This window comes from Taudactylus pleione, unplaced genomic scaffold (genome assembly GCF_031769625.1).
Source record: "Taudactylus pleione unplaced genomic scaffold, aTauple2 ptg000189l, whole genome shotgun sequence".
NCBI lineage: Eukaryota > Metazoa > Chordata > Amphibia > Anura > Myobatrachidae > Taudactylus > Taudactylus pleione.
In genome coordinates, this window is record NW_028284591.1 from 4,051,357 (window position 1) to 4,078,982 (window position 27,626).

Sequence of the window (27,626 nt, forward strand, 5' to 3'; positions counted from 1 at the left end):
AAAACATGGGGGACTGTACACATCTCTAATTAAAATAGAGGGGTCATAGACAGACAGTAGTAAAATAGAGGATTTGGGTGTTGGAGAATCGTAAAATGAAGGAGTCAGACAGTAGTAAAATAGAGGAATCTGAGCCAGACAGAAGTAAAACAGAGGAGAGAGTTAGACAGTAGTAAAATAAGGCGTCAGACAGTAGTAAAACAGAAGAGATGGACAGTAAAATAGAGGAGTTGGAGAGTAGTAAAATAGAGGAGTTGGAGAGTAGTAAATTAGAGGAGTTTAAATGGACAGTAGTAAAATAGAGGAGATGGAGAGTAGTAAATTAGAGGGGTCAGACAGTAATAAAATAGAGGAGATGGACAGCAGTAAAATAGAGGAGTCGGACAATATTAAAATAGAGGAGTTGGACAGTAGTAAAATAGAAGAGTCAGACAGTAGTAAAATAGAAGAGATGGACAAGTAAAATAGAGGAGACAGTAGTAAAATAGAGGAGTTGGAGAGTAGTAAAATAGAGAAGTTGGAGATGGAGAGTAGTAAATTAGAGGAGTCAGACAGTAATAAAATAGAGGAGATGGAGAGTAGTAAACTAGAGGGGTCAGACAGTAATAAAATAGAGGAGTTGGACAATAGTAAAATAGAGGAGTTGGAGTTTGACAGTTATAAAATAGGAGTCAGACAGTAGTAAAATAGAGGAGTTGGAGAGTAGTAAATGAGAGGAGTCGGACAGTAATAAAATAGAGGAGTCGGACAGTAATAAAATAGAGGAGTCGGACAGTAGTAAAATAGAGGAGTTGAAGAGTAGTAAATGAGAAGAGTCGGACAGTAATAAAATAGAGGAGTTGAACAGTAGTAAAATAGAGGAGTCAGACAATAGTAAAATAGAGGAGTTGGACAATAGTGAAATAATGGAGTCGGAGTTTGACAGTAAAATAGATGAGTCAGACAGTAGTAAAATATTTGAGATGGACAGTAGTAAAATAAAGACGTTGGAGTATGACAGTAGTAAATTAGAGGAGTCAGACAGTAGTAAAAAAAGAGGAGAGGGGTGTATTTATAATGGGTGCAGACTGTGCGGTGCACATGGGCCCTTGGGTCCAGGGGGGCCCACACCACATACCCTGCACCCATACTTTTTTTTATACTTACCTCTCCGAAGTCCCACGGAGTAGTTCTACAGAAAACGCCTGAATAATGGCCACCATGGCCATTTTCTTGGCATTTTGCACATGCGCATTAGGAACTCACTGGGAAAATGGTGCGGCAGCCATTTTCCCGGTGACCTGCGCATGCGCAGTAGACTCTGGTCACGCTCTAGTGACCGGAGTTTACAGCTGTTGTCAGTTTGCTGACAGCAGCCCTTGAGAGAGGAGGGGGCCCCGGAAGGGGAGTGAACACGGGCCTCCTCCTCTCTTAATTAGAGATGAGCGGGTTCGGATTCCAGAGTTTCCAACCCACCTGCATTTAGCATAACCGAGTCGGATCCAAGCAGGCTCGGAGTTTCCCGCCTTACTCAGATCTCGAAACCGAGGCAAAACTATAGAGTCTGAAATCTCGCGGTCCACGAGCTTTCGTCTCTATGATCAATGTAGTACATAAGGGACCACGCGACGGACGCCATTTCACTTCGGCTGTGGAGACTGAACAGGGAGGGTGGGTAGTGTAGGGCTGGGAGAGGTGCTGGTGCTATCTGCTGTGTCCTGGGTTGGTGCTGATCCATTCTGGTCTCTAGTCACAGAGCTGTCACTGTCACTGTGCTGTCTGCTGATCCATTCTGGTCTCTGGTCATGGTGCTGTCACTATCACTGTGCTATCTGCTGATCCATTCTGGTCTCTGGTCACTGTGCTGTCTGCTGATCCATCTGGGCTGTCTGCTGTGTCCTGGATTTGTGCTGTGTCCATCTCTGGGCCCAAGTTCTGGACTCCAAAAAAATAAATAAATCACAGTGTCTTTTATATTTTTCTGCGTGTGCATGCGTGCGTGTTAGGTTTAACCGCAGTAGTGCACAAAAGCCAGCCAGCAACGCACGTTGCAACAACCTTGTGCTGCCCAACTACAGTCGTTCTCCAAAAAAAACCCAATAAAAGTGTCTTATATTTTTTTCTTCTGTGTGTGCGTGCGTGTTAGGCTTAAACGCAGTAGCGCACAAGAGCCAAAAAATTGGCAATATGCCATTCACTACATGAAGTGGCAAGGAAAGGATAAGGCCTTGGCCTTTCTTTATGAAGACTGCTGATAGCCCTTCTGCTTGTAGTAGTAATGGTGGTGGTCCAATTAAAAATGTGAAAGTTGTTAAGACAGTTCCGGGAAAACCAACTGTGTGCCCTGAGAAATCGAAATCACAAATCCCCGAGGAGAGTGCAAGTGTGTCCGTGGTTGCCATGTGTGAGCCCGACCTAAATACTAGTGTACTGGAGGATCCTCCAAGTTCCAACTTTTGTGTGCCCTCTGTAAATGTGGGGAAAGGCAGTCAACATCTTGCAGACATAGGGCCTGATTCAAACCCACTCGCGAGTGGCTGTCCGCTCGCAAGTGGGTCGATGTTATGGACTGAGCATGCGCACGACGGAGGGAGCTCCGTCGTGCGCATGCACCAGACGCGACAAGCTAAGGAAAGTCCTTCGCTCGTTGTGTCCGATCAAAGGGGGCGTGCTGTCAATGTTCCCACGGGAACGCCTCCCGTCAGAAGCCGGCCCACTGACATCACTAGTGATGTCAGTGGGAGTGATTTTGGCTCTGATAGAGCCAAAATCACTCCGGAGCTTGCGGTTGAAAACCTCAACCGCAGGCTCCGGCTCGCAAATTCGATGGTCGCGATGGTCTCGACCATCGCGACCATCACAATGCACGCTCGTATAGCCTGTGGGTGGTGACCCACAGCTTTACAAGCGTCCAGGAGGACGCTCCATGAAAATGGAGCCCGGCCCTCATTCAGAGCGTGCGCTCTGCTCAGATGCATACGGCTCTGAATGAGGGCCATAGTCATTGAGGTTGCGTCTGTGGAATTGCACATGGAGGAGGATATTTTGGTAGTTGAAGGCACTAAGGATGATGAGGATGTTGATGATGAAGATGTTGGTGATGAGGATGTTGATGCCGAGGATGTCCTTTGTGTAAGTAAGGCAACAGCTGTTGCCCATGGTTTGAAAAAGCCAAAGCCCATTGTTGTCATGCCGGGACAAAAGACAAAAAAATCTACTTCTCACATGTGGAATTATTTCCATCCCGATCTGGACAACAGTTGTCAAGCCATATGTGCCCATTGCCATACATGAGTGAGTAGAGGGAGGGAGGGAGGGACCTAAACCACCTAGGAACCTCCTCCTTGTTATGCCACTTGGAGCGCATTCATCAAATATCAAAGTGTACATCGCCAAGTTCCAAAACTCAAAACGTAACAAGTCCAGAGTCACCTACCTGCTCCCTCTCTGTGAGATCCAAGCGCCTTCGATCTCCAACACCAACACCTGCATCATCAACATCCTCATTCATCATCGGAAGTAGTTCTTCTGCATCCAATGTTGGTATTCGAAGCATGATTGACTCCTCTCCTATCCGTGATTCCTCAGAAGGATCCTTGATGACTATGCCTGCTGTTGCTGCTGTCAGTGGATCTTCATCCCAGAAGGGGACCAGGAAGAAGACTACTTGTAGCGTATCCTCCAAAAAACAATTAACTGTCAAACAATCATTTGCAAGGGCAAACAAGTATGACAGTAATCACCCATTTGCACAGCAGATTACTGACGCCATAACAACTATGCTGGTATTAGATGTGCGTCCAGTATCCGTCATTACTGCAGTGGGTTTTCAACAGTTAATTAAGGTCCTGTGCGTTTGCTACCAGATCCCTTCTAGATTCCACTTCGCTAGAACAGCAATTCCAAGTCTGTACAAGGACATTAAAAAAACCTTATTAATGTCCTCAGAAATGTCGTTGTACCCACTGTCCACTTGACCACTGATAAGTGGACAAGTGGGACAGGGCAAACTAAGGATTACATGACTGTGACAGCCCTGTGACAGTTTTGCCTACAACAGCAACATCTCCCAAAAGACAGCTGATACAGAGGCAGGCTACTCTTTGTATAACTGGTTTCACTAAGAGGCATACCGCTGAGAACCTTTTAGAAAAACTCAGGGAAATCATTGCTAAATGGCTTACCCCACTTTCACTCTCCTCGGGATTTGTGATTTCAGACAATGCCACCAATATTGTTAGAGCACTACATCTGGGCGAATTCCAACATGTCCCATGTTTTGCTCACACAATTAATTTGGTGGTGCAACGTTTTTTAAAAAGTGACACGGTCATCGGTGGCCCGCAAAATATCCGGACATTTTAGACATTCGGCAACCGCTTGTCGAAGATTGCATGACCAGCAGGTACTGTTAAATTTACCCTTCCATCAGCTGAAGCAAGAGGTAGTAACTCGGTGGAATTCTACCCTCTATATGCTTCAGCGGATGGAGGAACATCAAAAGGCCATCCAGGCCTATACAATGGACTATGACATAGGCCGTGGAGGGGGAATGCACCTTACTCAAGCGCAGTGGAGAATAATTTCGGTGTTGTGCAAGGTTCTCAAAACCTTTGAACTTGCCACACGTGAAGTTAGTTCAGACACTGCCAGCTTGAGTCAGGTAATTCCCCTCATTAGACTTTTGCAAAAACAGCTGGAGAAACTGAAGGAGGAGCTGAAATGGAGCAATTGCACAAAGTATGTCAGACTGGTGGATCAAGCCCTTGATTGACTTCACCAGGATCCAAGAGTCGTCAATCTATTGAAATCTGAAAAATATATTTTGCCCACCATTCTGGATCCTAGGTTTAAGTCCTACCTTGTGAGTTTTTTTCCAACAGACCAAAATCTAAAACTATGCAAAGAGCTGTTGGTCAAAAATTGTCACCTGCATGTGAAACGCCATCACCTCCTCCTTCAGTTTCAACAGCTGCCAGGAAAAAAATAAATTTTCCTTACAGAATGCCTGTTGGTCATGCAGATTGTTCACCAAAAAATGACATCTGGTTGGGCCTGAGAGAACTGCCTACTAGTGACATGTCTTCTAATGTGACTATGTGTGATACAGTTTCCATTCACAGAATGGTGGAGGACTATTTCAGAGATAACATCCTATTAGACATGTCAGACAGTCTCTTTCAGTACTGGCAGGAAAAAGAGGCAATTTGGAGACCCATACACAAACTGGCTTTGTATTACTTAAGTTGCCCACCCTCCAGTGTGTACTCCAAAAGAGTTTTCAGTGCAGCTGACAACCCTGTCAGTGATCGGCGTAGGAGGTTACTTCTGCAAAATGTGGAAAAGATGATGTTCATTAAAATGAATTACAAATTCCACGAGGAAGACCTCTACCAACAATTACATAAAAAAATTACAGAGGTGCCAATGGTGGATTCCAGCGGGGACAAATTAATATTGTGTGAAGGAGAGGATGTACACACTGATGGGGATGACGAGGATGAGGGCAACTTGTAATGTAAAGCCAGTTTGTGTATGGGATCAGGTTGTTTTATGGGGGGGTCCAAACAAACTAATAATTTCAGCCACAATTGCCAGTCCTTGTCGCTGAAATTATTGGTTTGTTAAACTGTCCTATTTCGTATACAACATATGGGTGGGTGGGAGGGCCCAAGGACTATTCCATCTTGCACCTTTTTCCTTCCCATTATGTGCTGGTTGGGTCACTGCTGCCTGACATTTTAAATTAATGTTATGGTTGGTTTAGGAACCAATGATTTATTTTTAAATTAATTTATGATCTATTTAACAGCCAAGGGCTGCACCCAATGAATTGTTTTTTAAGTTAATTTCTAATCAATTTAACAGCCAGGGGCTGCACCCAATGAGTTGTTTTAAATTAATGTATGATCAATTTAACAGCCAGGGACTGCACCCAATTAATTGTTTTTAAATTAATTTATTATCAATTTAACAACCAGGAGCTGCACCCAATGAATTGTTTTTAAATTAATTTATGATCTATTTAACAGCCAAGGGCTGCACCCAATGAATTGTTTTTAAATTAATTTAAGATCTATTTAACAGCCAAGGGCTGCACCCAATTGTTTTTTAATTAATTTATGGTCAATTTAACAGCCAGGGGTTGCACCAAATTAATTGTTTTTAAATTAATTTATGATCAATTTAACAGTCAGGGGCTGCACCCAATGAATTGTTTTTAAATTAATTTATTATCAAATTAACAGCCAGGAGCTGCACCCAATGAATTGTTTTTAAATTAATTTATGATCTATTTAACAGCCAAGGGCTGCACCCAATTAATTGTTTTTAAATTAATTTATGGTCAATTTAACAGCCAGGGGTTGCACCAAATGAATTGTTTTTAAATTAATTTATGATCACTTTAACAGCCAGGGGCTGCACCCAATTAATTGTTTTTTAATTAATTTATGCTCAATTTTACACCTGGCTGTCACTGTCATCAGCGTAGCTGCACAGGGGTGCTGTGCTCCTGTCTGTCGAGGAGCTGCTGCCCAAAATAATAAACAATTTTTTTTGTGTGCGTGTCAGCCACACCTGTCATTGGCATAGCTGTGCAGGGGTGCTGTGCTGCTGTCTGTCAAAGGACTGCATGAATATTGCAATGAAAACTTTTTTTTTTAAGTTATTGGGTTACAAAAAGTTTTTTTTTTATCTTAAACATAGCAGAAATGTTATCCTAACAGTTTATAAAGTTATATACTCTAAAAAACTAAAGCCTATATTTGTAAAACACTAAAGTCTAATTCTGCCAAAAGAAAGACTGACACCACGGCTAAACATAAGAGTCACCTTCTGGATGTGAATTGTCTCATTTGCATGGGGAAAACCCAACCCTCAGATGAGATGGATCTCAGCCAGTGGACAACATTGAAATCACCATTAAAAAGTCACAATGGAAGACTACAGTGTGGAGAATCTTTCTTCATAGTCAGGAGAGGCCTCAGAGAACATGAAAAAAAAGATGCTCTAGGTGCTGAACTTCAAGGGATTTCTCCATCATGTTCTGCAGTGTGGAAAGGTTTCATTCACATGTTTTCTATTAAGCAGTTCAAAGTTACAGCCTTCAAAGTGTCTGGCTATAACACCCCCCTTTGCCAGGAATTACCAAAGATTATTACAAGCAAAGGATTCATCTGTCCGGAATCTATCTGGGAATTCATGGATCGTATTTGGCCTGAATGCACTAAGACATCCAGTGATTCTGTCACTGTGTTCTGTAGCCCACTTTATTCCTACCTGAATCGCAAACTGAAATACGGAATAGTAAGCACAGACAACATGGAGGCCTTTGTTATTCTGCTGCCTGCATGCCAACCAATACCTCCCAGACTACACCCACTGGGAAGACCAGGTCTTGATAATGACCATCCCCATCTGTTGCTAGGCCTTCTTCTTCCAAACCATCCATGCTGGACTTCCGGTCCAAAAAGGGTAAGCAGGGTACAGAAAGAGGAGCTAGATGTCCCCAATTAAATTTTTTTTCTTCTATCATAGATGATGTGGAGAGATAAGAGCTTCAGATGTTGGAAGTACAGGGGCTCCCACCTATTTGCTTCTCTCCAGAGAAAAGAGCTCTGTTCCTCAGGAAGTGTCTATGCCTGAGCTGATAGGTAGGAAGTCTCTGTCTGTTGGTAAACACCCTTCAGGAGATGGCAACCCAGAATAACAACAACTATGTCCACTGATAACCAGCCTGATCCCTTAACAGCAACATAACCCCAGGAGCGTATCTATAATGGGTGCAGGGTCCGCGGGTCCAGGGGGCCCCGCACCGCACACCCTGCATCCATAATATTACTTACCTCTCCGGAGTCCCACATCGGCGCAGGGGTCCGACGCTGTAAAACGACTGGAAAATGGCGGCGGCCATTTTCCTGTCATTTGTGCATGTGCAGTACAGGGAAAGTGGCCGCCGTGGCCAGTTTCCCGATGACCTGTGCATTCATTATAGACTCTGGGCACACTCTAGTGCCCAGAGTCTATAAATCCGGCGCTGGCCTCGCACAGCTCAGTGCGCTGCCGGCCGCCGGGTGAAGAGGAGGAGGCCCATGTCAGAGACTGCACATGGGCCCCTTCCTCTCTAGAAATGTCCCTGCATACCCCATATGGCCAACTCATAACATGACACCAAGTTTGCAGCCTCCTCTTCCTTATGACACTAATTCAGTCACCGTGGTTGATCAATCAGCCATGTGTGGTCCATCCAATTTTTGGCCTTCCACATTCTAACATTCACATATCTAAGAAGAAGTGGACAGTGGGAACAATGGCAATTTGAAGGCCACTAACTAACTCTGTTTTTTTAATGTCCCTGTACAGGTCAGAAAATTCCATTACAGAACAGAAGGTTTATTTAAGTCAATTCTCTATTTATTTTTGGAAAGCACGCTTCCTGGTCCCCTTCTGGGATGAAAAAAAATCAACTCCCAGCAAGCAGGCATGGCGCTCAAGAAAGACACAACGTAATACTTAAACCATAGGTGTGAAATGTTGCATTTGCTGCTCTGTTCCGCTTGTTCATAACGGCAGTTTGAAGGCCACTAACTATATATTTTTTAATGTCCCTCTACAGGTTGGGAAATGCCTTTATAGAAGATTTGCAAAGCATTATTTAAGCCAATTGTTTATTTATTTTTGGAAAGCACGCTTCCTGGTCCCCTGGTGAGCTGTGAGGTGATCAAAGTTGACTGGAAACGAGTGGAAATAAATGTTATTGAGGTTATTAAGTACTGTAGGAACAAAAAAAGGCCCATTTTATGTGATTTTAGCTGTTTTTTTTATTTTTTAAGAAAAAATCCAGATCCAAAACCAAAACACGAAAACAAAACACAGAGGTGAGATTTTGGCAAAACCAATCCAGATTCAAAACCAGGGGAGATCCATATCCAAAACCAAAACACGAGGGTCGGCGCACATCTCTACTCTTAATACGTCCCTGAGCCAGACAGTAGTAAAATAGAGGAGACGGACAGTAGTAAAATAGAGGAGTCGAAAGCTTTGTATGCCGACCCCTCTGCCCTAGTGGAAAGTTAGACAATCATTGCTATGTGGACATATACTCAATGGTTTCCATAACACAAATTGCTGCCTATGATACTGTCACTTTAAGGTTAATGCCAGTGTAAGACACAATCTTTTGCAAAGCAATAGGCAGCACACTTGGGTACAAAACATTTTCAGCTTACTCGGCTTCCAGTCACCTTGACTTCAGAGAGCTGAAAAATCCATCTCATCTCATTACACGTCTCTAACAATTTGGTGCAGCAGTAATGGAACGTCTGTCAGCGATCCTTGAAGACTGTTTCGTCTTTTATACCTAACTGCTCACAAGAACCGTGCAATGATTATAAAGCACAGGCGCAGACTTATGAGAATGTAAAAAAAAATCTCTTTTCTCTGGTGAAAGACATTTTTTACCATCATTTGATAACTGAACTCTCATCGGTAAAGGCTTCCTTTGTCCTGGGAGACAAACTATGACGTATCGTTTTTTTGTTATTTTAATGCCATCTCGGGATGTTGTCAACAGGATAGGATGGTAAAAAATGATTTATTAATACTATTTTTTTAATGTATAAAAGTTTTTTTCTTAAATTTATTAAACACATGGGACAGCTTCAATTAGCTGCGGGACTTACCGCAAGGTTTTAGTGCCAGGAGTTATTACATTACTGCCCGATGTAAGTCCTCGACTGGCCCGGATTGCGCACTTAACGTGGATTTCTGCTCGCAAACTGCTGAGGTGCAAACAGAAACCCAGAGTAACTAGTACTTCCGGGGCAAATCGCGGGCTTACCGCAGGTGGTACTAGCATTCTTACTACAGGGAATAATGGAATAGCTTCGGGCACTTGAACTGATGCCCTACGGTAGGTGCAGCTGGGTAATTGAATCTGCCCCATGGAGTGTTTATACCATATCTCTCTGTGTGTGCGCTAAGCCACCTCCCTGTCACTGCCCAGGAATGCCTACGACGTTTCAAGACATAACCAAGACCGTGGGTCTCTGTGCGCCTCAGTCTCAACTTCTCCTCTGTGTGCACAGTAGCTGGACATTGCGCAGTGCGACACAGAATCACGTGCAGTAGAAAAAAAAATCGCTCCTCCGCGTCTAACATCGGCAGTGTGTTCAACTCACAATCGGGGCCTAAGGGAGAATTCGTGAGTATGGTTTATTATACTTCACTAACTTTGTCTTTCACTCCTCTGTAGCAGGCTGCTTCTATAACTGAGCAGGCAGAGTGTGAGTGACAAGTTTGCAGAGTTGCTGGGCGGGAATGTGGATTGTTGCTTCATTCATTCACGGGGGGGGGGGGACAGTGATATCACAGTAACTGAAGTGCCTGTAAAATCAACTTTTCAATATGCCCTAACGATGTGGAGGAAGGTTTACCATACCTTCCAACGGAATTGGTATGAAATACCGCCGGCCGCATGGCATCGGCAGGCCGACAGAAGCAGAGTTCCCGGCAGCGGAAGCCCGACAGCGCTGGAAATCCCGATCGTCCCTAAGGTAAGTATAAACTAACCTAACCTAACCCCCTAACCCTCCTTAGGGGTGCCTAACCCTAACCTCCCCAAGTGCCTAACCCTAATCCCCCTCTAAGTGTCTAACCCTAACCTCCCCCTTCCCCGCTGCCTAAACCTAAGTCCCCCGGGGGGATGCCTAACCCTCCCTCCCCCTAGCCTAACCCTAACCCTCCTGGGGGGGTGCCTAACCCTAAGTCCCCCCCGGGTGCCCTAAACCTAACCCTCCCCCCTCCGCGGCTGTCTGCTCGCAGCGCCCGGCATAGAGAAAATGTCAGGCGTCTACATCTAGACGCCCGGCATTTCACCCTCGCCGGGATATGACAGTTGGGAAGCCGGCTGTCGGTATTAAGGCAGCCGGTTTCCCGATTGCATCCCCTCCCAACTGTCCTGTATATTAATAGAGAGTGACGGAACATTAGCTCTGTCTTTATTACATATGTGACTTGAATATGCATACTTACTATTATACTGGCTGGATTGAGCCCAGGAATGTTCTTTGAAGTGTAACTGGAAGTTGTAAAATAGATCCCATCATAGACGTGCACACAAGTCAGTATAGGGGGTGCTGCTTCGGTACTTCACCTCGGTCGGGTCACACTATTTACCCGGGGCCGGGCCAGTCTAAGGGCCCCAACAGGGGACCATGCCAGCCTTGCAGGGTGAAGAATGCAAAATGACAAATATTAAGCAGCGATTGTAGCATACAATTTAATAGGGAAAAAGATTTGAATGAGGGCGGCCGCTTCATTTTTGAAGTGCGGCCTCCTGGTCGTTAGGTAAGCTTAACGACCGACCAGGTTGATGGACCATCGGGGCTTGCGAAGAGACCCTAAGGCTGGGTCTCGGCAACTGCAAGCCCCAGGGAGCTTCCTGCTCTGATCGAGAAGGAAGCTCCCCACTGACATCACTGCTGATGTCACTGCGGCCGCCCACAAAACGGCATGCGTTCCTTAAGGAACGCCTCAGTTTGTGAAACCACCCCCCCGCCACGCCTACAAAACGGGGCGAGCTCTTGATCACCATCGACAGCCTCCCCTTTTGTAGTGAGCTCCGGAGGGAGAGAATTTCTCTCCCGCTCCGGGGCTTGCGCACGCGCAGTGTGGCCGCTGCACGTGCGCAGGGCCTAAACATCGACCCGCTTGCGAGCGCTCAGTGCTTGCAAGCGGGTCTGAATGAGGTCCATAGTTAATAGACCGGCGGACTAAATGCCGCCGGTCTATAACCTGACACCAGAAGACCGGCAAGGGACAGAAGATAGGCTTCGAAATGCCGACGCCTATACTCATCCCGACGCCGGAGTGCCGAAGGAAGCCAGACCGATCAAGGTGTGTCCGGCCGTCCTTAGCACTTAGCTGCAGGGGGGAGGTTTAGGCAACCCCAGGGGAACTTAGGTTTAGGCACCCGCCGGGGAGTGTTAGGCTAGGGGAAGGGGGGGTTAGGTTAGGTGCTGGGGGAGGTTAGGGTCAGGCACCCCCCCGTGAGAGTTAGGTTTAGGGTGCGGGGGAGGGGGGGTTAGGTTTAGGCACCACCCCAGGAGTTTAGGGTTAGGCATCCCTAATGGAGAGGGGAGGGTTAAGTGACTTACCTGCCGCTGTCGGGATTTCCGCCTGTCAGGCTGACGCTGTCGGGATTTGAACCGGCGACATTTCAATCCCATTCCCTGCTGATATATGGCTAAAAATCACAGGGAGCTACAAATATAAATGGACAAGCCAATAATTGAAATAATCTGAGGGTGGAAACTTCCCTTTTGACCAATAGAAAACAGTAATACAGCAACTGTTGCAATTCTAAAGTAAGCAGATAACCCATTGGTTGTTCATGTGCTTTTTTTTTTTTTTGCAAACAAACAACTGAACATTTTGGGGGGGTTTAAAGAGTTTAGATGGGGGGGAGGGGGGTAGAAGATGGGCTCAGTTCTGCAGACACTTGAATAAACATCCTACAAAGACTCCTTGGTCTATTTATTGAAGTGGAATAAATATTTATGGCTTTGTCTATTTATCAAAGCCCCCCTGTCTGGAGAAGGCTATCGTAAGTTATAGAGGTAGATTTACTAGGATGCAGTTTCGGCAGCTTTGACCAATAGTTTTAAAGATGCAATAAAAATAATTGCTAACCATGCCTGGTTTATCATGGATTCCTGTTGCCGTTTTAAAACAAACGGTCAATGTCGCCAGTGATTGGCGGCTTTGATAAACTGTGTTTTAGTAGAATTACCCCTTAGACTTCATTGTGGGCATTATGCGATGCTTCATCATGTAAAGCATGGGGAAGAATTCAGTATTCATCACGGAAAGCGTTAGTACACAAATAGAGCATTAATTAGACATTTTGGTGCCCTGTGGAACTCCGTATGCGGTTCAGTATTGTCAGCGATTTTATTCACTCTTAAATTCACCACTCAGCGGCGCTATGGTAAAAAAATAAAAGTATAATACATTGAACTTTGCATTTACAGCTTTCAGTAAACCCTTTTTCACAACAATAATGACATGTTGGTTGCATGACCGGTCAGCCAGGGTCGCAGTGTACACACAATGTGCACCAACAATACGTTGCATTGCACATAACTAATACAAGAAAGAGATAAGACACTTGAAGCAAATAATGAGCTTTTTTTTTTTTTTTTAGATACCGTGATAAGAAATAAAAATAGACAGACATAACATCAACACTTTCCTGCGGGTTTTACCTGACCGAATTTCCACATTCTCTTATCATGCAATAATGAGACGCTGTCCCGCAATTCAATATACATATTTGTTCCTTTCAACGGTTAATCTCCATCATTTTGGCGTTTCACAACTCTCTCACTATTTATAATCAGATCTCTAGATGCCAACATTTCATAGGGGTGAGACCTAGTCATTTGGTGGGAGTGGCCTAAAGATTCGCTAGGAGGGTCCCGCCTAAGTAAACATTAATAAATAAATAAATAATACTTGCATTATAAGATAACATTTTCCTTTAGATCTATGGATCCACAACTGATTTTGTAAAGGTTTTCATACCTTGGCATAACTAATATTTTAAGGATAGGTAATCATGCACATTAGCATCTAAAGTAACGCAAATGGCACACTGTGCAAGATGGTGTCCATTTCACTTACTATAAGGTGGCTGCTAAATTCATATACAATAGTAGGATGTCCCATTGATGTTTGGCGGTGTCACTAATTTGTTCTCGTGCACTGTTCAAATATGGGCGTGCATAAATTAGCCTCCTACGCGGCTCTGCGTCAGGGGAACTCCCAAGGCTGCGGCAGGTCAGACCTGCTGCAAGGGCAAGATGGCCACTCGATGTGCATCGATGATATTTATGCAGGTAAGCGAGGCCGCGCGCATGTGAGAAAGCAGAAGTGGGCGTCCTTATGCTCGGGTGCTCTTTGGAATCGTTACCATATTTTCGCAGCTGCATTCCGCGCGGAATCGCAACTGTTGATCACATTAGCGTCCATCCGTCTCTGAATCAGGCCCGAATTGCTCAATTTGGATAAATATCTGCAGAATTTAAATTCCATTCATGAATAAATACATGCACAAATGTAAAATATTTCATATTTCATGTTGCATTCACCAGCAGAAGCCTATTAGGGAATTGCAAGGGGCTGCAGTCCCGTATACTGTAACGGCAGCCAGCACGGGAGAACCAGCAGGTGATATAATATATATGAGTTACTGTACTGTAGCTAGAAGATAATTCTGCTTTACTCAATAATGACTCAAGCCTATAAAAAATATTTTCCTCGTTGGGCATTTGGAAGTAAAATGTTCATGTAGATGCATATACGTTTTCCCTGGATATAACCCATGAAGAGAACACTATACAATCAATAGTCTGAGTGACATGTCCTCCTTGCATTCAGCAGCTATTGATTATCACAGCAATGCATCAATATCAGGTCTAGATTTACCGTGCAGGTGCTGTTCTCAGGTCGTCCTGTAGAGGGCGCAGCAATTTTCATTATTTAAATTTGTTTTTTTTCTAAACATGACCCCGATTAGTGTAAAACCTCAATAATGATAATAATTAACGGAAGGCAGCACTACATCCATGCAGCTACTGTATAACTGATTTGTATGTGTCCTTGACACTTTTAAACCTCTTCATTGCCAGTAGGTCCTGCAGGAAATGCAAAGTCTCAGGGTACAGGACAGTTCTAGTGGGCATTGCCCAGACAGATGTTATGTCTTGTTTTTTGCCTTTGTGCTGTGGCGACTTTTCCGAGAGCTGGTTGGGATTGGCTGGGCTTTCTCTTTCCCCGAATTCTGCCTCTTCACTTTTGGGTTGCTAGGTCTTAGGGATTTTAAGCCCAGTATTTCGCAGTATTTGTTACACTGGTGCAAAACCTTGAACTGATCGATGAAGGATACAGAACAGTTTCCTTTAAATCCTTTGTACCTAAAATATATAAAGACAGGACATTTTTTTTTAGTAATAAATAAGGGAAGTCAGTCAGAGGCAGAGTCAGACTGGCCCACAGGAGTGCAGGGGAAATCCCCAGTAGACCCCACTACCTGAGGGTCCCACCCCCTTCTCTAGGGGTGGAGCAGGGTCATGGATGAACTTGGGTGCTTCATTTATTTCTATGGAAACTACACTAAGCTTAGCCCTCCTTCCAAACAAAGTGGGTGGTGCTGACACACCCCTATCCCTTCTTTTATAAAGGGGCAACTGTTCTTTGCATGTCCTCTCTTAATGGTTGGCCAGGTCCATCTGTTTTGCCTGGCCGCACCCCCTCTGGTGACTGGCCATACCCCTTAAGCTTGAGCCCCTACCATTGAACTCCCTGGTGGGGCCTTCATGCTCCAGTCCAACACTAGTCAGGGGACAAGGACAGGGCCAGATTAACAAGCTCCAGGCCTCCACATAAAAATCGGCCCATCATGATGGGTGTATTTTGGGAGACATTAGGGAATATAGTGTAAGGCAGTGGTGTCAAACTCAGGCCCTTCAGCTTTTGTGGGACTACATATCCCAAGCATGCCCTGCCACAGTTTTAGCATGCCCTAATAGCAAAATTGTGGCACAGCATGCTGGGATGTGTAGTTCCACTGCAGCTGGAGGGCCCGAGTTTAACACCACTGGTGTAAGGGATGTACATGCCCACATGGTACAGGCCACACCCACGCAACATTGGTCACACCTCCCCTGCTTCTTACAATAGGCCCTTGATCCATTTAAACCTGCTGTAAATGTGTAAGCGGCTCCGATGTACTTCGATGTTACCGATTTTTGGCTGGATTGCAAGGTATTATGGATGTGAGAGAGGGGAAGTGGGCGTCTGCATGTTGTCCGTGCGAGTGCTTTGCAATTGCACTTTCGCAGCAGAACTGCGTGCACGATTGCAGCCACGAGTACATCAGCAATCCTTGCTGAATCGGGCCCAGCAGTGTTTGCAACTTTATGGGAAACAAAACAGCAATTATTGATACTGTTAATTGATCAGAAGACTGAGCATCAGAGCTAATAGGCTGTTTAGTGTTTTCTGATCAGCATTCATTAAATCTGGGCCTCACAGCAGTTGGTTCTGTCACTTGAATATTAAGGAGCTGTTTCATCCTTCAGAACAGTGGTTCTCAAACTCGGTCCTCAGGACCCCACACAGTTCACGTTTTGCAGGTCATCCAGCAGGCGCACAGGTGTAGTCATTACTCACTGACACATTTTAAAAGATCCACAGGTAGAGCTAATTATTTCACTTGCCATTCTGTGAGGAGACCTGGAAAACATGCACTGTTTGATCCCTGAGGACCGAGTTTGAGAACCTGTGCTTCAGAAAATCACATGGAGAGAGACTGCTGTTTCCACAGGAGTTTCCGAGCTTTCTGTATCAGGGAAATGTGTTACAGCTGTAATAATATGAGATATGGTAAGAACTTACCCTTGTTATCTCTATTTCTACGAAGTCCATAGGGTTCCACAGGATACCTTGGGGTATAGGTGTGACGTCAGTCGCAGGGCACCAAAGAGTTAAGCTTTCAGCCTCCCAGGATGCACTAGGTCCCCATCCTATACCCCGCCCCCGGGCCAAGGCACCTCAGTTAGTTACCAAGCCATAGGCCGGAGGAGGAGAAGGAAGAGAGAGAACAAAGATCTGGACACATACAAGAATCACATTCTCACCAGAGGGAGACGGAAAACCGGTGACCAGAGCAAAGCCCATCTGCAGCACAGGTGCGACAGGGCGGGAGTCCTGTGGAACCCTATGGACTTCGTAGAAATAGAGATAACAAGGGTAAGTTCTTACCATATCTCATATTTTCTACTTCAGGGTCCATAGGGTATCCACAGGATACCTTGGGGATGTCCCAAAGCAGTATCCTTTAAGGGTGGGGACGCTCCTGTGCAGAAAGGAGAATCCGCCGCCCGAAGGAAGCATCCTGAGAGGCGAAGGTGTCAAACCTGTAATACCTCACGAAGGTATGGACAGAAGACCACGTAGCAGCCTTGCAGATCTGAACTGCCGAGGCACCACGTCGAGCTGCCCACGAAGGACCCACAGACCTAGTGGAATGAGCCTTCAGAGAAGGAGGGACCGGTAGGCCTTCATGAAGATAAGCTTCAGAAATAGCCATACGGATCCAGGCTGCCAAAGTTTGCTTTGAAGCAGGCCAACCCTTTTTACGGAAGCCAAAGAGGACAAACAAAGCGTCCGACTTCCTAAACGAAGAAGTGCGGTCAACATAAGTCCTTAAGGCCCGCACAACATCCAAAGAGGCCTCACCCACGGAAAGACCCGGTGAGTTAAAGGCCGGAACAACTATTTCCTCGTTAATATGAAACTGGGAAACAACTTTGGGAAGAAACTCGGGCCGAGTGCGGAGCACTGCCCTGTTCCCATAAAAAACCAAGAAAGGGGGTCTACAAGAAAGAGCCCCTAACTCAGAAACACGTCTGGCCGAAGCAATGGCCAGAAGGAAAACAGTCTTAGCTGTTAGCCATTTAAGATCCACTGAGCCCAGTGGTTCAAACGGCGGTCCTTGGAGAGCCCTCAGGACCACAGCCAAATCCCAAGGCGCCACAGGTGGAACAAAGGGCGGCTGAATGCGGAGAACACCCTGCATAAAGGTGCGCACATCCGGGATTGTAGCAATCCTACGGTGAAACCAGACAGATAGGGCCGAAACCTGTACCTTCAAAGAAGCAAGGCGAAGCCCATGATCTAGTCCCGCTTGCAGGAAGGCGAGAATCCGAGACAGACGAAACTCCCGCGGTGCATAACCTCTCGGTCGACACCACTGGAAGAACGTATGCCACACGCGATGGTATATCCTCGCGGAAGACGGTTTCCGAGCTCGCAACATGGTACGCACCACAGAGCTGGAAAACCCCCGGGACCTCAGCATGGCCGTCTCAACAGCCACGCCGTCAAAGACAGCCGAGTCAGGTCCAGGTGAAGGCAAGGACCCTGAGACAGAAGGTCCGGTCGTAGCGGCAACCGCAGAGGAATGTCCACGGACAGACCCTGAAGGTCTGAGAACCAGTGCCGTCTGGGCCACGCGGGAGCTATCAACAGGAGCGTCCCTCCTTCCTGTTTGAATTTCCGGATTACCCGTGGAAGAAGGGAGACCGGAGGGAACAGGTATGCGAACCGGAACGTCCACCGGACGGACAGAGCATCCACCAGAGACGCCCCTTCGTCTCTTGTGCGAGACCCGTACACCGGCAACTTGTTGTTGTGCCGGGACGCCATGAGGTCGATTTCTGGAAGACCCCACCTGTCCACCAGTAGTTGAAAAACGTCCGGGTGCAGGGACCATTCCCCCGGATGAACGTCCTGGCGACTTAGAAAGTCCGCCTCCCAATTGAGCACTCCCGGGATGAAGACCGCTGATATGGCCGGAAGATTGCGCTCCGCCCAAACCAGGATCCGAGAGACCTCTACGAGAGCCGCCTGACTGCGAGTTCCTCCTTGCCTGTTTATGTAGGCCACGGTGGTAGCGTTGTCCGACTGGACCTGCACCGGGCGACCCTGGAGAAACCGCTGTGCCTGCTGGAGAGCATTGAAGACCGCACGGAGTTCCAAGATATTTATTGGAAGCTCCGCTTCTGTCGGCGTCCACCTGCCCTGGAACAAGTGTGGACCCGAAACTGCTCCCCAGCCCCGAAGACTGGCGTCCGTTGTCAACAGGACCCAATTTGGAACCCAGAACGGACGTCCCTTGTTGAGGTGGGTCGTCTGTAACCACCACGTAAGGGACAGGCGAACCTCCTGGGTGAGCACAATCGTCTGGGACTTCAGAGACTGAGTCAGCCCGTTCCACTTGGACAGGATCAGGTGCTGCAGAGGTCTGGAGTGAAACTGGGCGTATTCCACCATGTCGAACACCGACACCATGGAGCCCAGTAACCTCATCGCCGAGTGTAAGGACACCCGGCGGCTGTGCAGACAACTGCGCACCCTTGACTGTAAAGCAGAGATCTTGTCCTCCGTCACGAAGATCCTTTGCTGTCCCGAGTCCAATAAGGCTCCAAGATGCAGAATCCTCCGAGACGGGATTAGAGTGGACTTCTGCCAGTTGATTAGCCAGCCGTGCCGTTGCAGCAGTGCAATGGTCAGGTCCAAGTGGCGTAACAGGAGCTCTGGAGATCCTGCCACCAATAACAGGTCGTCCAAATACGGCAACATGCGGACTCCCTGCAGCCGCAGAGAAGCCGCCATGACCGCCATCACCTTGGTGAAAACACGTGGTGCTGTTGCCAGGCCAAAAGGTAACGCCCGAAACTGGAAGTGGTCGCTGCTGATTGCGAACCTGAGGAACTGTTGATGGCGCCAAAGAATAGGGACATGCAGGTAAGCGTCCTGTATGTCCAATGACACCAAGTAGTCCCCAGGTTCCAGCACCAGAATGATGGACCGTAGGGTCTCCATCCGAAACTTCGGGACCCGCAAAGACTTGTTGAGTGCTTTGAGGTTGAGAATCGGACGATATGACCCATTGGGTTTCTGTACCAAAAATAGATTTGAATAGAAACCCTGGCCCCTCTGGGAGAATGGAACCGCCACTATAACTCCAGCCTGGAGCATAGTGTGCAATACCTTCCGCAGCTCCGTAGCCTTGTTCCGGTCTGATGGGAGACCCGTGGTGAAGAAGCGAGCCGGGGGTCTGTGCCGGAAGGAGAGGGCGTATCCGTGAGAAACCACCTCCAGAACCCAAGTGTCTGTCGTAGTGGTCGACCAACACTGGGCGAACTGTAGCAGGCGGCCTCCCACCCTGGGATCCCCCAAAGGGAGGCCCGGACCGTCAGGCCGCAGGCTTGTCATCTGGCTTGGGGGCCGGACGTCTGGTACTCCATGCCTGCTTCCGGGGCTTGACCGATTTCTTAGGGCCAGCCTGTCGAGGAAACGACTGTGGTTTGGGCCTGCCCTGGGCCCTAGATGACCGAAAGGACGATGGTCCCGAACCAGAAGGAGCAGCGGCCGACGGGAGACAGGCAGATTTGGCTGCCGCCAGCGTGGCCACAATCTTATCCAGATCCGGACCGAAGAGAACTTCTCCGGTAAACGGCAACGCTTCCAGACCTTTCTTGGAATCTGCGTCCGCCTTCCAGGATCGCAGCCACAAGGTGCGACGAGCAGCTACCGCTGCTGAAGAAATTCTAGACACCAGAGTACTAATGTCTAGAGCCGCCTCGTTGATGTAGGTGGCCGAATCACGGAGATTGCCAATCAACTCCGCCTGATCGGCCGGACAGTCGGATTCAAAAGAAGCCTCTAATGAATCCGCCCAGCGCTCCATCGCTCTGGCAACCCAGCAAATGGCCATAGCCGGCCGTGCTGCCCCCCCTGCAAGGGAATAAGCGGACTTCAGGCAGATTTCTACCTTGCGGTCCGTAGCATCCTTAAGGGAGGACATGGATGGCATCGGCAATGTGGCACTACGGACAAGACGTGAGAATCCACCTGTGGAGGGGATTCCCACTTCGCAAAATAATTATCCGCGAACGGATAAGCCACCGCCAGGCGTCTCTGCGGCTGGTATCTTTTGCCAGGTTGTTTCCACGCCTCCTCTAAATGGTCCACCAACTGACCCGAAAGAGGAAAGACTGTGGCATCGCCCTTCACATCTTTGAAAAAGGCATACTTAGATTTAGCCGCTGGGGGAACTTCGTCCTCAATCACCAAGGCTGTGCGGACCGCCCGAATAAGTCCAGGAATATATACTTTGGACTTAGCATCAGCGTCCTTAGTATGGAGAGGTTCCTGATCGTAAGGATCTAGAATCTCCCCATCATCAGACGTCCCTTCGTCATCCTCATAAGGAGCGGACAGAGACGCCACCGGCCTTTTATGAGACCGCATCACAGACTCCCCTTGCAACACATCCGACAAGTGCTGTACAGAACTCGTCAGGGAGTTAACCCACGCTGGCTCCTGAGAACCCGGGAGCGGGGAAATAGGGAGACTGTGGGGTACCACCAATTGTCGTGGGAACCCCTGCATGGGTGACGACACCACAGACTGCTGGGACAAACCCATCGGAGTAAACGCGGGCTGCGGAGCTAACTGGCCCACTAAAGCTGTTAACGCCTGAGCGAAACAAGCCCAGGGCGGCTCCTGTACCGGTGCTGTAACCGTAATAGGCCGCGCCATGGACAAACACTGCCGGCAAAGGCCCTCCGCGCTACCCTCCCCCTCCGCTAACGGTACTTTGCACGTGGTACACTGTAGCCGGAGGGGAAAATCACTTTCAGACATGATGGCACCACGTATGTGACCTCTCTCACCAATTAAGTATTAAATAGGCGAGAGACCACCCTGCAGCACCGCACCGCAAGGGCTTTAGCAGAAAGAACAGGGACAGTAATAAAGCTGACAGTTTAGATGAAGAAAAGATTACAGGCAGCAGCGCTAGCACAGTCACATACAATGCAGAGAAATAACAATTCCTGCACTAACAGCGCTGATCACTCAACTACACAGACACAGGGCCTGGTAGGACACAGCGCTGCATACACAGACCTGACCACAGCGGAGGAGAGGTATGCGGGGGGACCCAGACCACGATGCTTCCGTCCAGCGCTTCCAGCAGCGTTCACCATGCGTTCTGGAGAAGATGGCCGCCGAGGAGCAGAGAGGAGGCTGGCCTGGGGGAGGAGCGCTGCCACAGGCAGCATGCAGAGAGGGCTGTGTGCAGCGGGGGAGGCGCCGGCTGTGAGACAGGGAAGGCGCGCTCCCCTGGCATGCATTTAACCCCTGGGACGCCGCAGCGCTACCGCCTCTGCTGCGGTCCGCTGTCCCAGGGGGTAGTGGAAGCGCAGGTTGGTCGCCTGGCTCCACGCTGCAGCCAGTCCCCAGGGAGCCCCCTGCCTGGGGACTTAGGACCATGTGATCAGCGGGGACCCACCGCGGGACCCCGCTGCTTACCTCTGTCCCCCTTGAATCCGGCCATGGTCCGGAGCATCTGGGGTCACCGCTAGCTGTGACCCCAGACGCCCACCAGCATCCCCGGATCAGTACCGGCGTTCTGGTACCGGCGGGGTGTAGGGAAGACAGCATGGATGTCAGGACTGACTGTCCATGCTGTACATCCAGTTGTGCAGCCACAGCTGCATGAAGAATAAGCTTCAGGGGCTCTTCTAGCCCCCACTCCAACAGGTGCACCCGACTCCGGCCGGGCACCAAACTAAACTGAGGTGCCTTGGCCCGGGGGCGGGGTATAGGAGGGGGACCTAGTGCATCCTGGGAGGCTGAAAGCTTAACTCTTTGGTGCCCTGCGACTGACGTCACACCTATACCCCAAGGTATCCTGTGGATACCCTATGGACCCTGAAGTAGAAATGGGAGATACTTATGCCCCTTTTACACCAAAATCCCCGGGTCTGACCCAGGATTTGGAACACGTTTCCAACCCGGATCAGACCCGGGGCAACACCCTTTTACACTGCGGCGCCGACCCGGGCTATGCCCGAGTCGGCACCATTCACACCTGACCCGGGTCAGCACTGACCCGGCTGCCCGGCGAACGTGACCAGCGCTTTTTTCCCCGCGCTCAACCCTGCAATGGAGCAGGGTCGGATCCCTGGGTCTCTGGACCCGGGTTGATCCGTTCACACCGACTAAATTCCCGGGATTATGCGCGATCACGTGCATCAACCCGGGATATTTCAGTCGGTGTAAAAGGGGTATTAGAGGCCTATTTATCACAAGCATGTACCATATAATCGCATGCAGAGTGGGGGGGCAGGACAGGATACAGAAGGGGTGGGGAGAGCAGAGGGCAGAGTGTGGGCAGGGGGATACAGAAGGGGTGGGGAGAGCAGAGGGCAGAGTGGGGGCAGGGCAGGATACAGAAGGGTTGGGGAGAGCAGAGGGTAGAGTGGGGGCAGGGCAGGATACAGAAGCGGTGGGGAGAGCAGAGGGCAGGGCAGGATACAGAAGGGGTGGGGAGAGCAGAGGGCAGAGTGGGGGCAGGGCAGGATACAGAAGCTGTGGGGAGAGCAGAGGGCAGAGTGGGGGCAGGGCAGGATACAGAAGGGGTGGGGAGAGCAGAGGGTAGAGCGGGGGGCAGGGCAGGATACAGAAGGGGTGGAGAGAGCAGAGGGCAGAGTGGGGGCAGGGCAGGATACAGAAGGGGTGGGGAGAGCAGAGGGTAGAGCGGGGGGCAGGGCAGGATACAGAAGGGGTGGGGAGAGCAGAGGGCAGAGTGGGGGCAGGGCAGGATACAGAAGGGGTGGGGAGAGCAGAGAGCAGAGTGGGGGCAGGGCAGAATACAGAAAGGGTGGGGAGAGCAGAGGGCAGAGTGGGGGGCAGGATACAGAAGGGGTGGGGAGAGCAGAGGGCAGAGTGGGGGCAGGGCAGGATACAGAAGGGGTGGGGAGGGCAGAGGGCAGAGTGGGGGCAGGGCAGGATACAGAAGGCGTGGGGAGAGCAGAGAGCAGAGTGGGGGCAGGGCAGGATACAGAAGGGGTGGGGAGAGCAGAGGGTAGAGCGGGGGGCAGGGCAGGATACAGAAGGGGTGGGGAGAGCAGAGGGTAGAGCGGGGGGCAGGGCAGGATACAGAAGGGGTGGGGAGAGCAGAGGGCAGGGCAGGATACAGAAGGGGTGGGGAGAGCAGAGGGCAGAGTGGGGGCAGGGCAGGATACAGAAGGGGTGGGGAGAGCAGAGGGTAGAGCGGGGGGCAGATGAAATGACCAGAGTTCCTTTCCTAGTCACTAATAAAACAGGAAACATGTGGCCACTTTTAGTTACAGGCTCCTATCTCTTACATCAATGGAAGCCATGACATCTGCCACTCTTAATAAACCGAATATATTGCATCATTTTAATTATAGTCTGAGTTTCCCTCAATTATGCTGTAATTTCTACAAAATGTGGATTAATGATAGTTCTAATTGTTAATAGTTGGGAACATTGAACATGACTTTGGTTTGCAGCAAATCACAAGGCAGACATGAGACAAAATGATGTCTCTTCGCTATTAAATACGATTTTCATCCATTGTCGGTGGAAATGATCTATGGAAATCTTCTCGTTGCTTTGCATTAATAAGCAATTTCAGCAGCCACGATTTTCATATCGAGAAAAACAGAACTATAAATTCGAGAATGCTGGAATAATGAGGGGAAAATAATGAAAACTGAATGAGTAATCTCCCAGCAGAGATGTGTAATTTTCTGGTAGGAATTACAGGGAGAATAAGGGGTCTATTTACTAAGCAGTGTTAGGAGACAGAGTGAAAAATGATAAGAAAGTAATAAAGTGCCAGCCAATCAGCTCCCAACTGCCATCTCACAGGCTGTGTTTGAAAAATGACAGTTGGGAGCTGATTGGCTGGCACCTTATCACTTTTCACTCTGTCTCCTAACACTGCTTAGTAAATAGACCCCTTAATCTGCTATATTCTCTCTATACTGATAATGACGAAGGCACATATTCCTGCCGTATTCTGCCTGGCTGTAGCAGGTGCCACAAAGCATCTACCAGTCCAACGTATACAGAGAGATTGCTGGTTTTCTGTCCCATCTCCTGGATCATTAGATGTCAATGAGCAAACTGTGTTTACACTTTTCTTTAGGCTATGAAAGGTGCTGCTGTCACATTACCAATAATTACTAGTCCATACTAGACATACATGCTGAGTTGCATGCAAGTCTGGCACAATTGCACTCGCATGGCGTGCAATGCACTAAATGTATATATTGGTCTGTATGCTAATTTTGTACTGTATGACAGCTGCTGGCTCTATAGATGTGTACATACATCTATGTGACCCCACCACCTCCAGTCCATGTGCCTGTTTAAATACCCATCATCATTAGCATTATTTTCACCTGCAGCAGCCCTGTATCTGTTGCAAGAGATGCAGCTGAAATCAATGTCCGGAAACTACAAAGTTTTGCTGTGTGGTTTGATGTGAAAAAATCAGTGGTTTGCTCTAAACTGCACCCGGTTTAGGACTTTGCAAACTGCTCTTCATCCGATGCATTTTTAGTTTTCAGCTTCCAAACTGCTGGATAGTAAATCTGGTGGTTGCGGTGTGGTGTGGCGGTTTGCAAACTGCTGCTTAAGTTCCCCATAAATTTGTACTTGTGTCTTTGATGTCATGTAGTACCTCTATAAAGCCAGCAGGTGTCATAGTTGCCATCACTAATGGTCGTTTCCGAAGGCACAAAAGTGATATCTAAATGGTCTTTTGTGACGGCATTTATTTCTGCACAGATACTCGCATTGCTATCATTATGCGCATGATGTAGTGTGAGTGCGGGTGACTGAGTGAATGTGAGTGAATACATTCTTCTACTCCTTTCTCCCCACAAGGGCACCTAACACTTGACTGCTGACTCCTTGCTGCTTATTGTGAGTGTTTTAATCGCTATTGCAGCAATGTATATAAACCTTGACCTTGTCCTGCGCTGTAATGTACTGTAAGTTTCTTCTTCACTTATTTGTTTATGTACTTTGTAAGGCGCTGCTGAACACTTGTGGTGTCATATAAATAAAGGCTAACATAAATAATAATAATAATAATGTGTAATAAAGTAATAAAACAGTCGAGTCGGTGTGTGTGTACTGTTGTTTTTTAAATATTTTGTTCACAGTGGGGGAACCGGTGTCGGAAGCCTGCTTTTTATAATGGTGCGTACACACTGGGCGACTGAACGATAACGATATAGTTATCGTTCAGTCGTCCACTTTATCGTCCATTTTTAACACAAAAACGATGAACGATAACGACGACGCGCATTCCCACGGGTCGTTCATCATCATCGTTCATCGGGTTAACATGCAGGCCAACCTGACGATCTCGTCAGGTTGCTGCATGTTATGGAATGGGGGAGAGAGCCCGGCGCTGAACGATATCGTTAATGATATCGTTCAGCGGGTGTGCTCAATGTCATGAACGACACTGAGCACACCCTGCTGGGGACACACTAGACGATATCGCTCAGGGAGCATATCGTCTACTGTGTACGCACCATTAGTGTTGCAGGGCAGACTGGCTGGGACTTGTAGTCCCACAGTGAAAAATAATATTAGTACTTGATTTATGCCATTACCCCTGCAGGGAAAAGAAATGGGCTTTCAGTCAAGGGTTGGATGATGCTTGGGAGAGGGGACCCCTACTTTCCAAGGATTGCCAGCCCTGGGCTGACCCGTTTGGGGTTTGAAAATGGTTTGGCAGTGGGACCCCACGCTTCGTATCCCCCCTGCTGTGCCATTACCACCCTGGCTGGTTTAGCCCGGTGCTGGTTATAGGAAAATAGGGGAAACCACACATCGGTTATCCCCCCGATTTCCCTGTACGAGAACGGGCTCAGAGGTCCAGGGCTGGTTATGCTTTTTTGGTGGGGACCCCACGCCGGCTTTATTTATTATTTATTTGAATTAACCCTTTCACTACACTGTAGAATGCATTGCACAGATTACACTGCGCTCACAGGCAGGTCTATTCTATTTACTGGAAATACGGCTGAACACACACACTTGCAAACACGACTCCATCCATACGCCATCACAAAATAAGATTCGAACAGGATTCTTAGTAAATTTCTGTGTTTGATTAGGAAAAACTCTCTCGTGTCCGATGCCCAGCGTGTTTAAAACTCGGACAGACACGACTCTTAGTAAATTGGCCCCTTACTGTCTAATAAGATCTTTGACAACATAATTCTCTCCATAGACAGCGACAGCAGCAGTTCCACTAACAGTACACCATACAATAGGCTGGATGCAAACCTAGATCATAAAGTTTTATTATTTTAAGATATATTATATTTGATACGGTAGCATAAAGTATAATTTGTGATAAAAATGTCTATTTCTGGGTGTGACGTTGGTATGGAAACAGAACTCTGCAAAGCACACTGATTAGAGATCAATACTCACTTACCCCTTGCCTAGCGTCGCTATGCCAACGTCTGTCAGCTTCATCCCAACACCTGCAGGAGAAATAGAGTGCTGTTATCAGTTTCCCAATCCATATCCCCTGCACACATCTGGTTAATACAGTTGTTGGAGCACAATTATATTGCTGAAGGTAACTGCGGCAATTGCTGATAGATGGGGCAGACTCTGTTGCACATTCTGTGACTCCATATTATCACACATTCCACAGAATGTCATGTTAAGCAGACATTGCCCTTGATTGTGAAATCAGTGACGGAAATCTACTTGATCTGCGACAAGGGGAAACCAAATGCTGCAACCTCAGCGTGGCTGCTTCATCTGTAACTAGAGGGGAGATGTATCAAACCTTTGACAGAGATAAGGTGGAGAACGTCAGTAACTAATGAAGCGTGGAAGGCTGCGCATGACGGGGGCTGATTCTGACCCGCAGGCAAAGTGGCTGTAGATGTGGCAGCCGCAGAAGCCTGATTGCTAAAGCTAATGCGAGATTCCGCGCGGCTTCATGGGGGAGGCCAGGACGCCGGATTTTACGCCAACTGATGCAGCCGTCATCATTAATATTGTCACTTGCACTGGCCCCATTCTAGGTGCAAGAGATCTGTCAGAAACAGTCCTCCATTCTTCGTAAGCACGGAACGCAACCCACGCGCTCCCATGACACTCCCACAGAGATCTTGCGCCCAGATTCAGGGCCTGATTCAGAGCCGCTCGTAAGT

The 27,626-nt window shown here is 48.0% G+C and overlaps 1 protein-coding gene across 1 annotated transcript in view; it reads right to left on the reverse strand.

The window, feature by feature from the left end:
* Positions 1-13,150: 13,150 nt before the first annotated feature.
* Positions 13,151-27,626, reverse strand: part of ALPK2 (alpha kinase 2) — a 124,978-nt gene continuing 110,502 nt past the window's right edge. Inside the window, exons 10-11 of the mRNA XM_088476475.1 lie at positions 26,894-26,942; positions 13,151-14,957 (exon numbers count right to left, since the gene is read on the reverse strand). Of these exons, the coding sequence (XP_088332601.1) occupies positions 14,741-14,957; positions 26,894-26,942 (266 nt within the window). The 3' untranslated portion in view covers positions 13,151-14,740. The remainder of the gene's footprint in view (positions 14,958-26,893; positions 26,943-27,626) is intronic.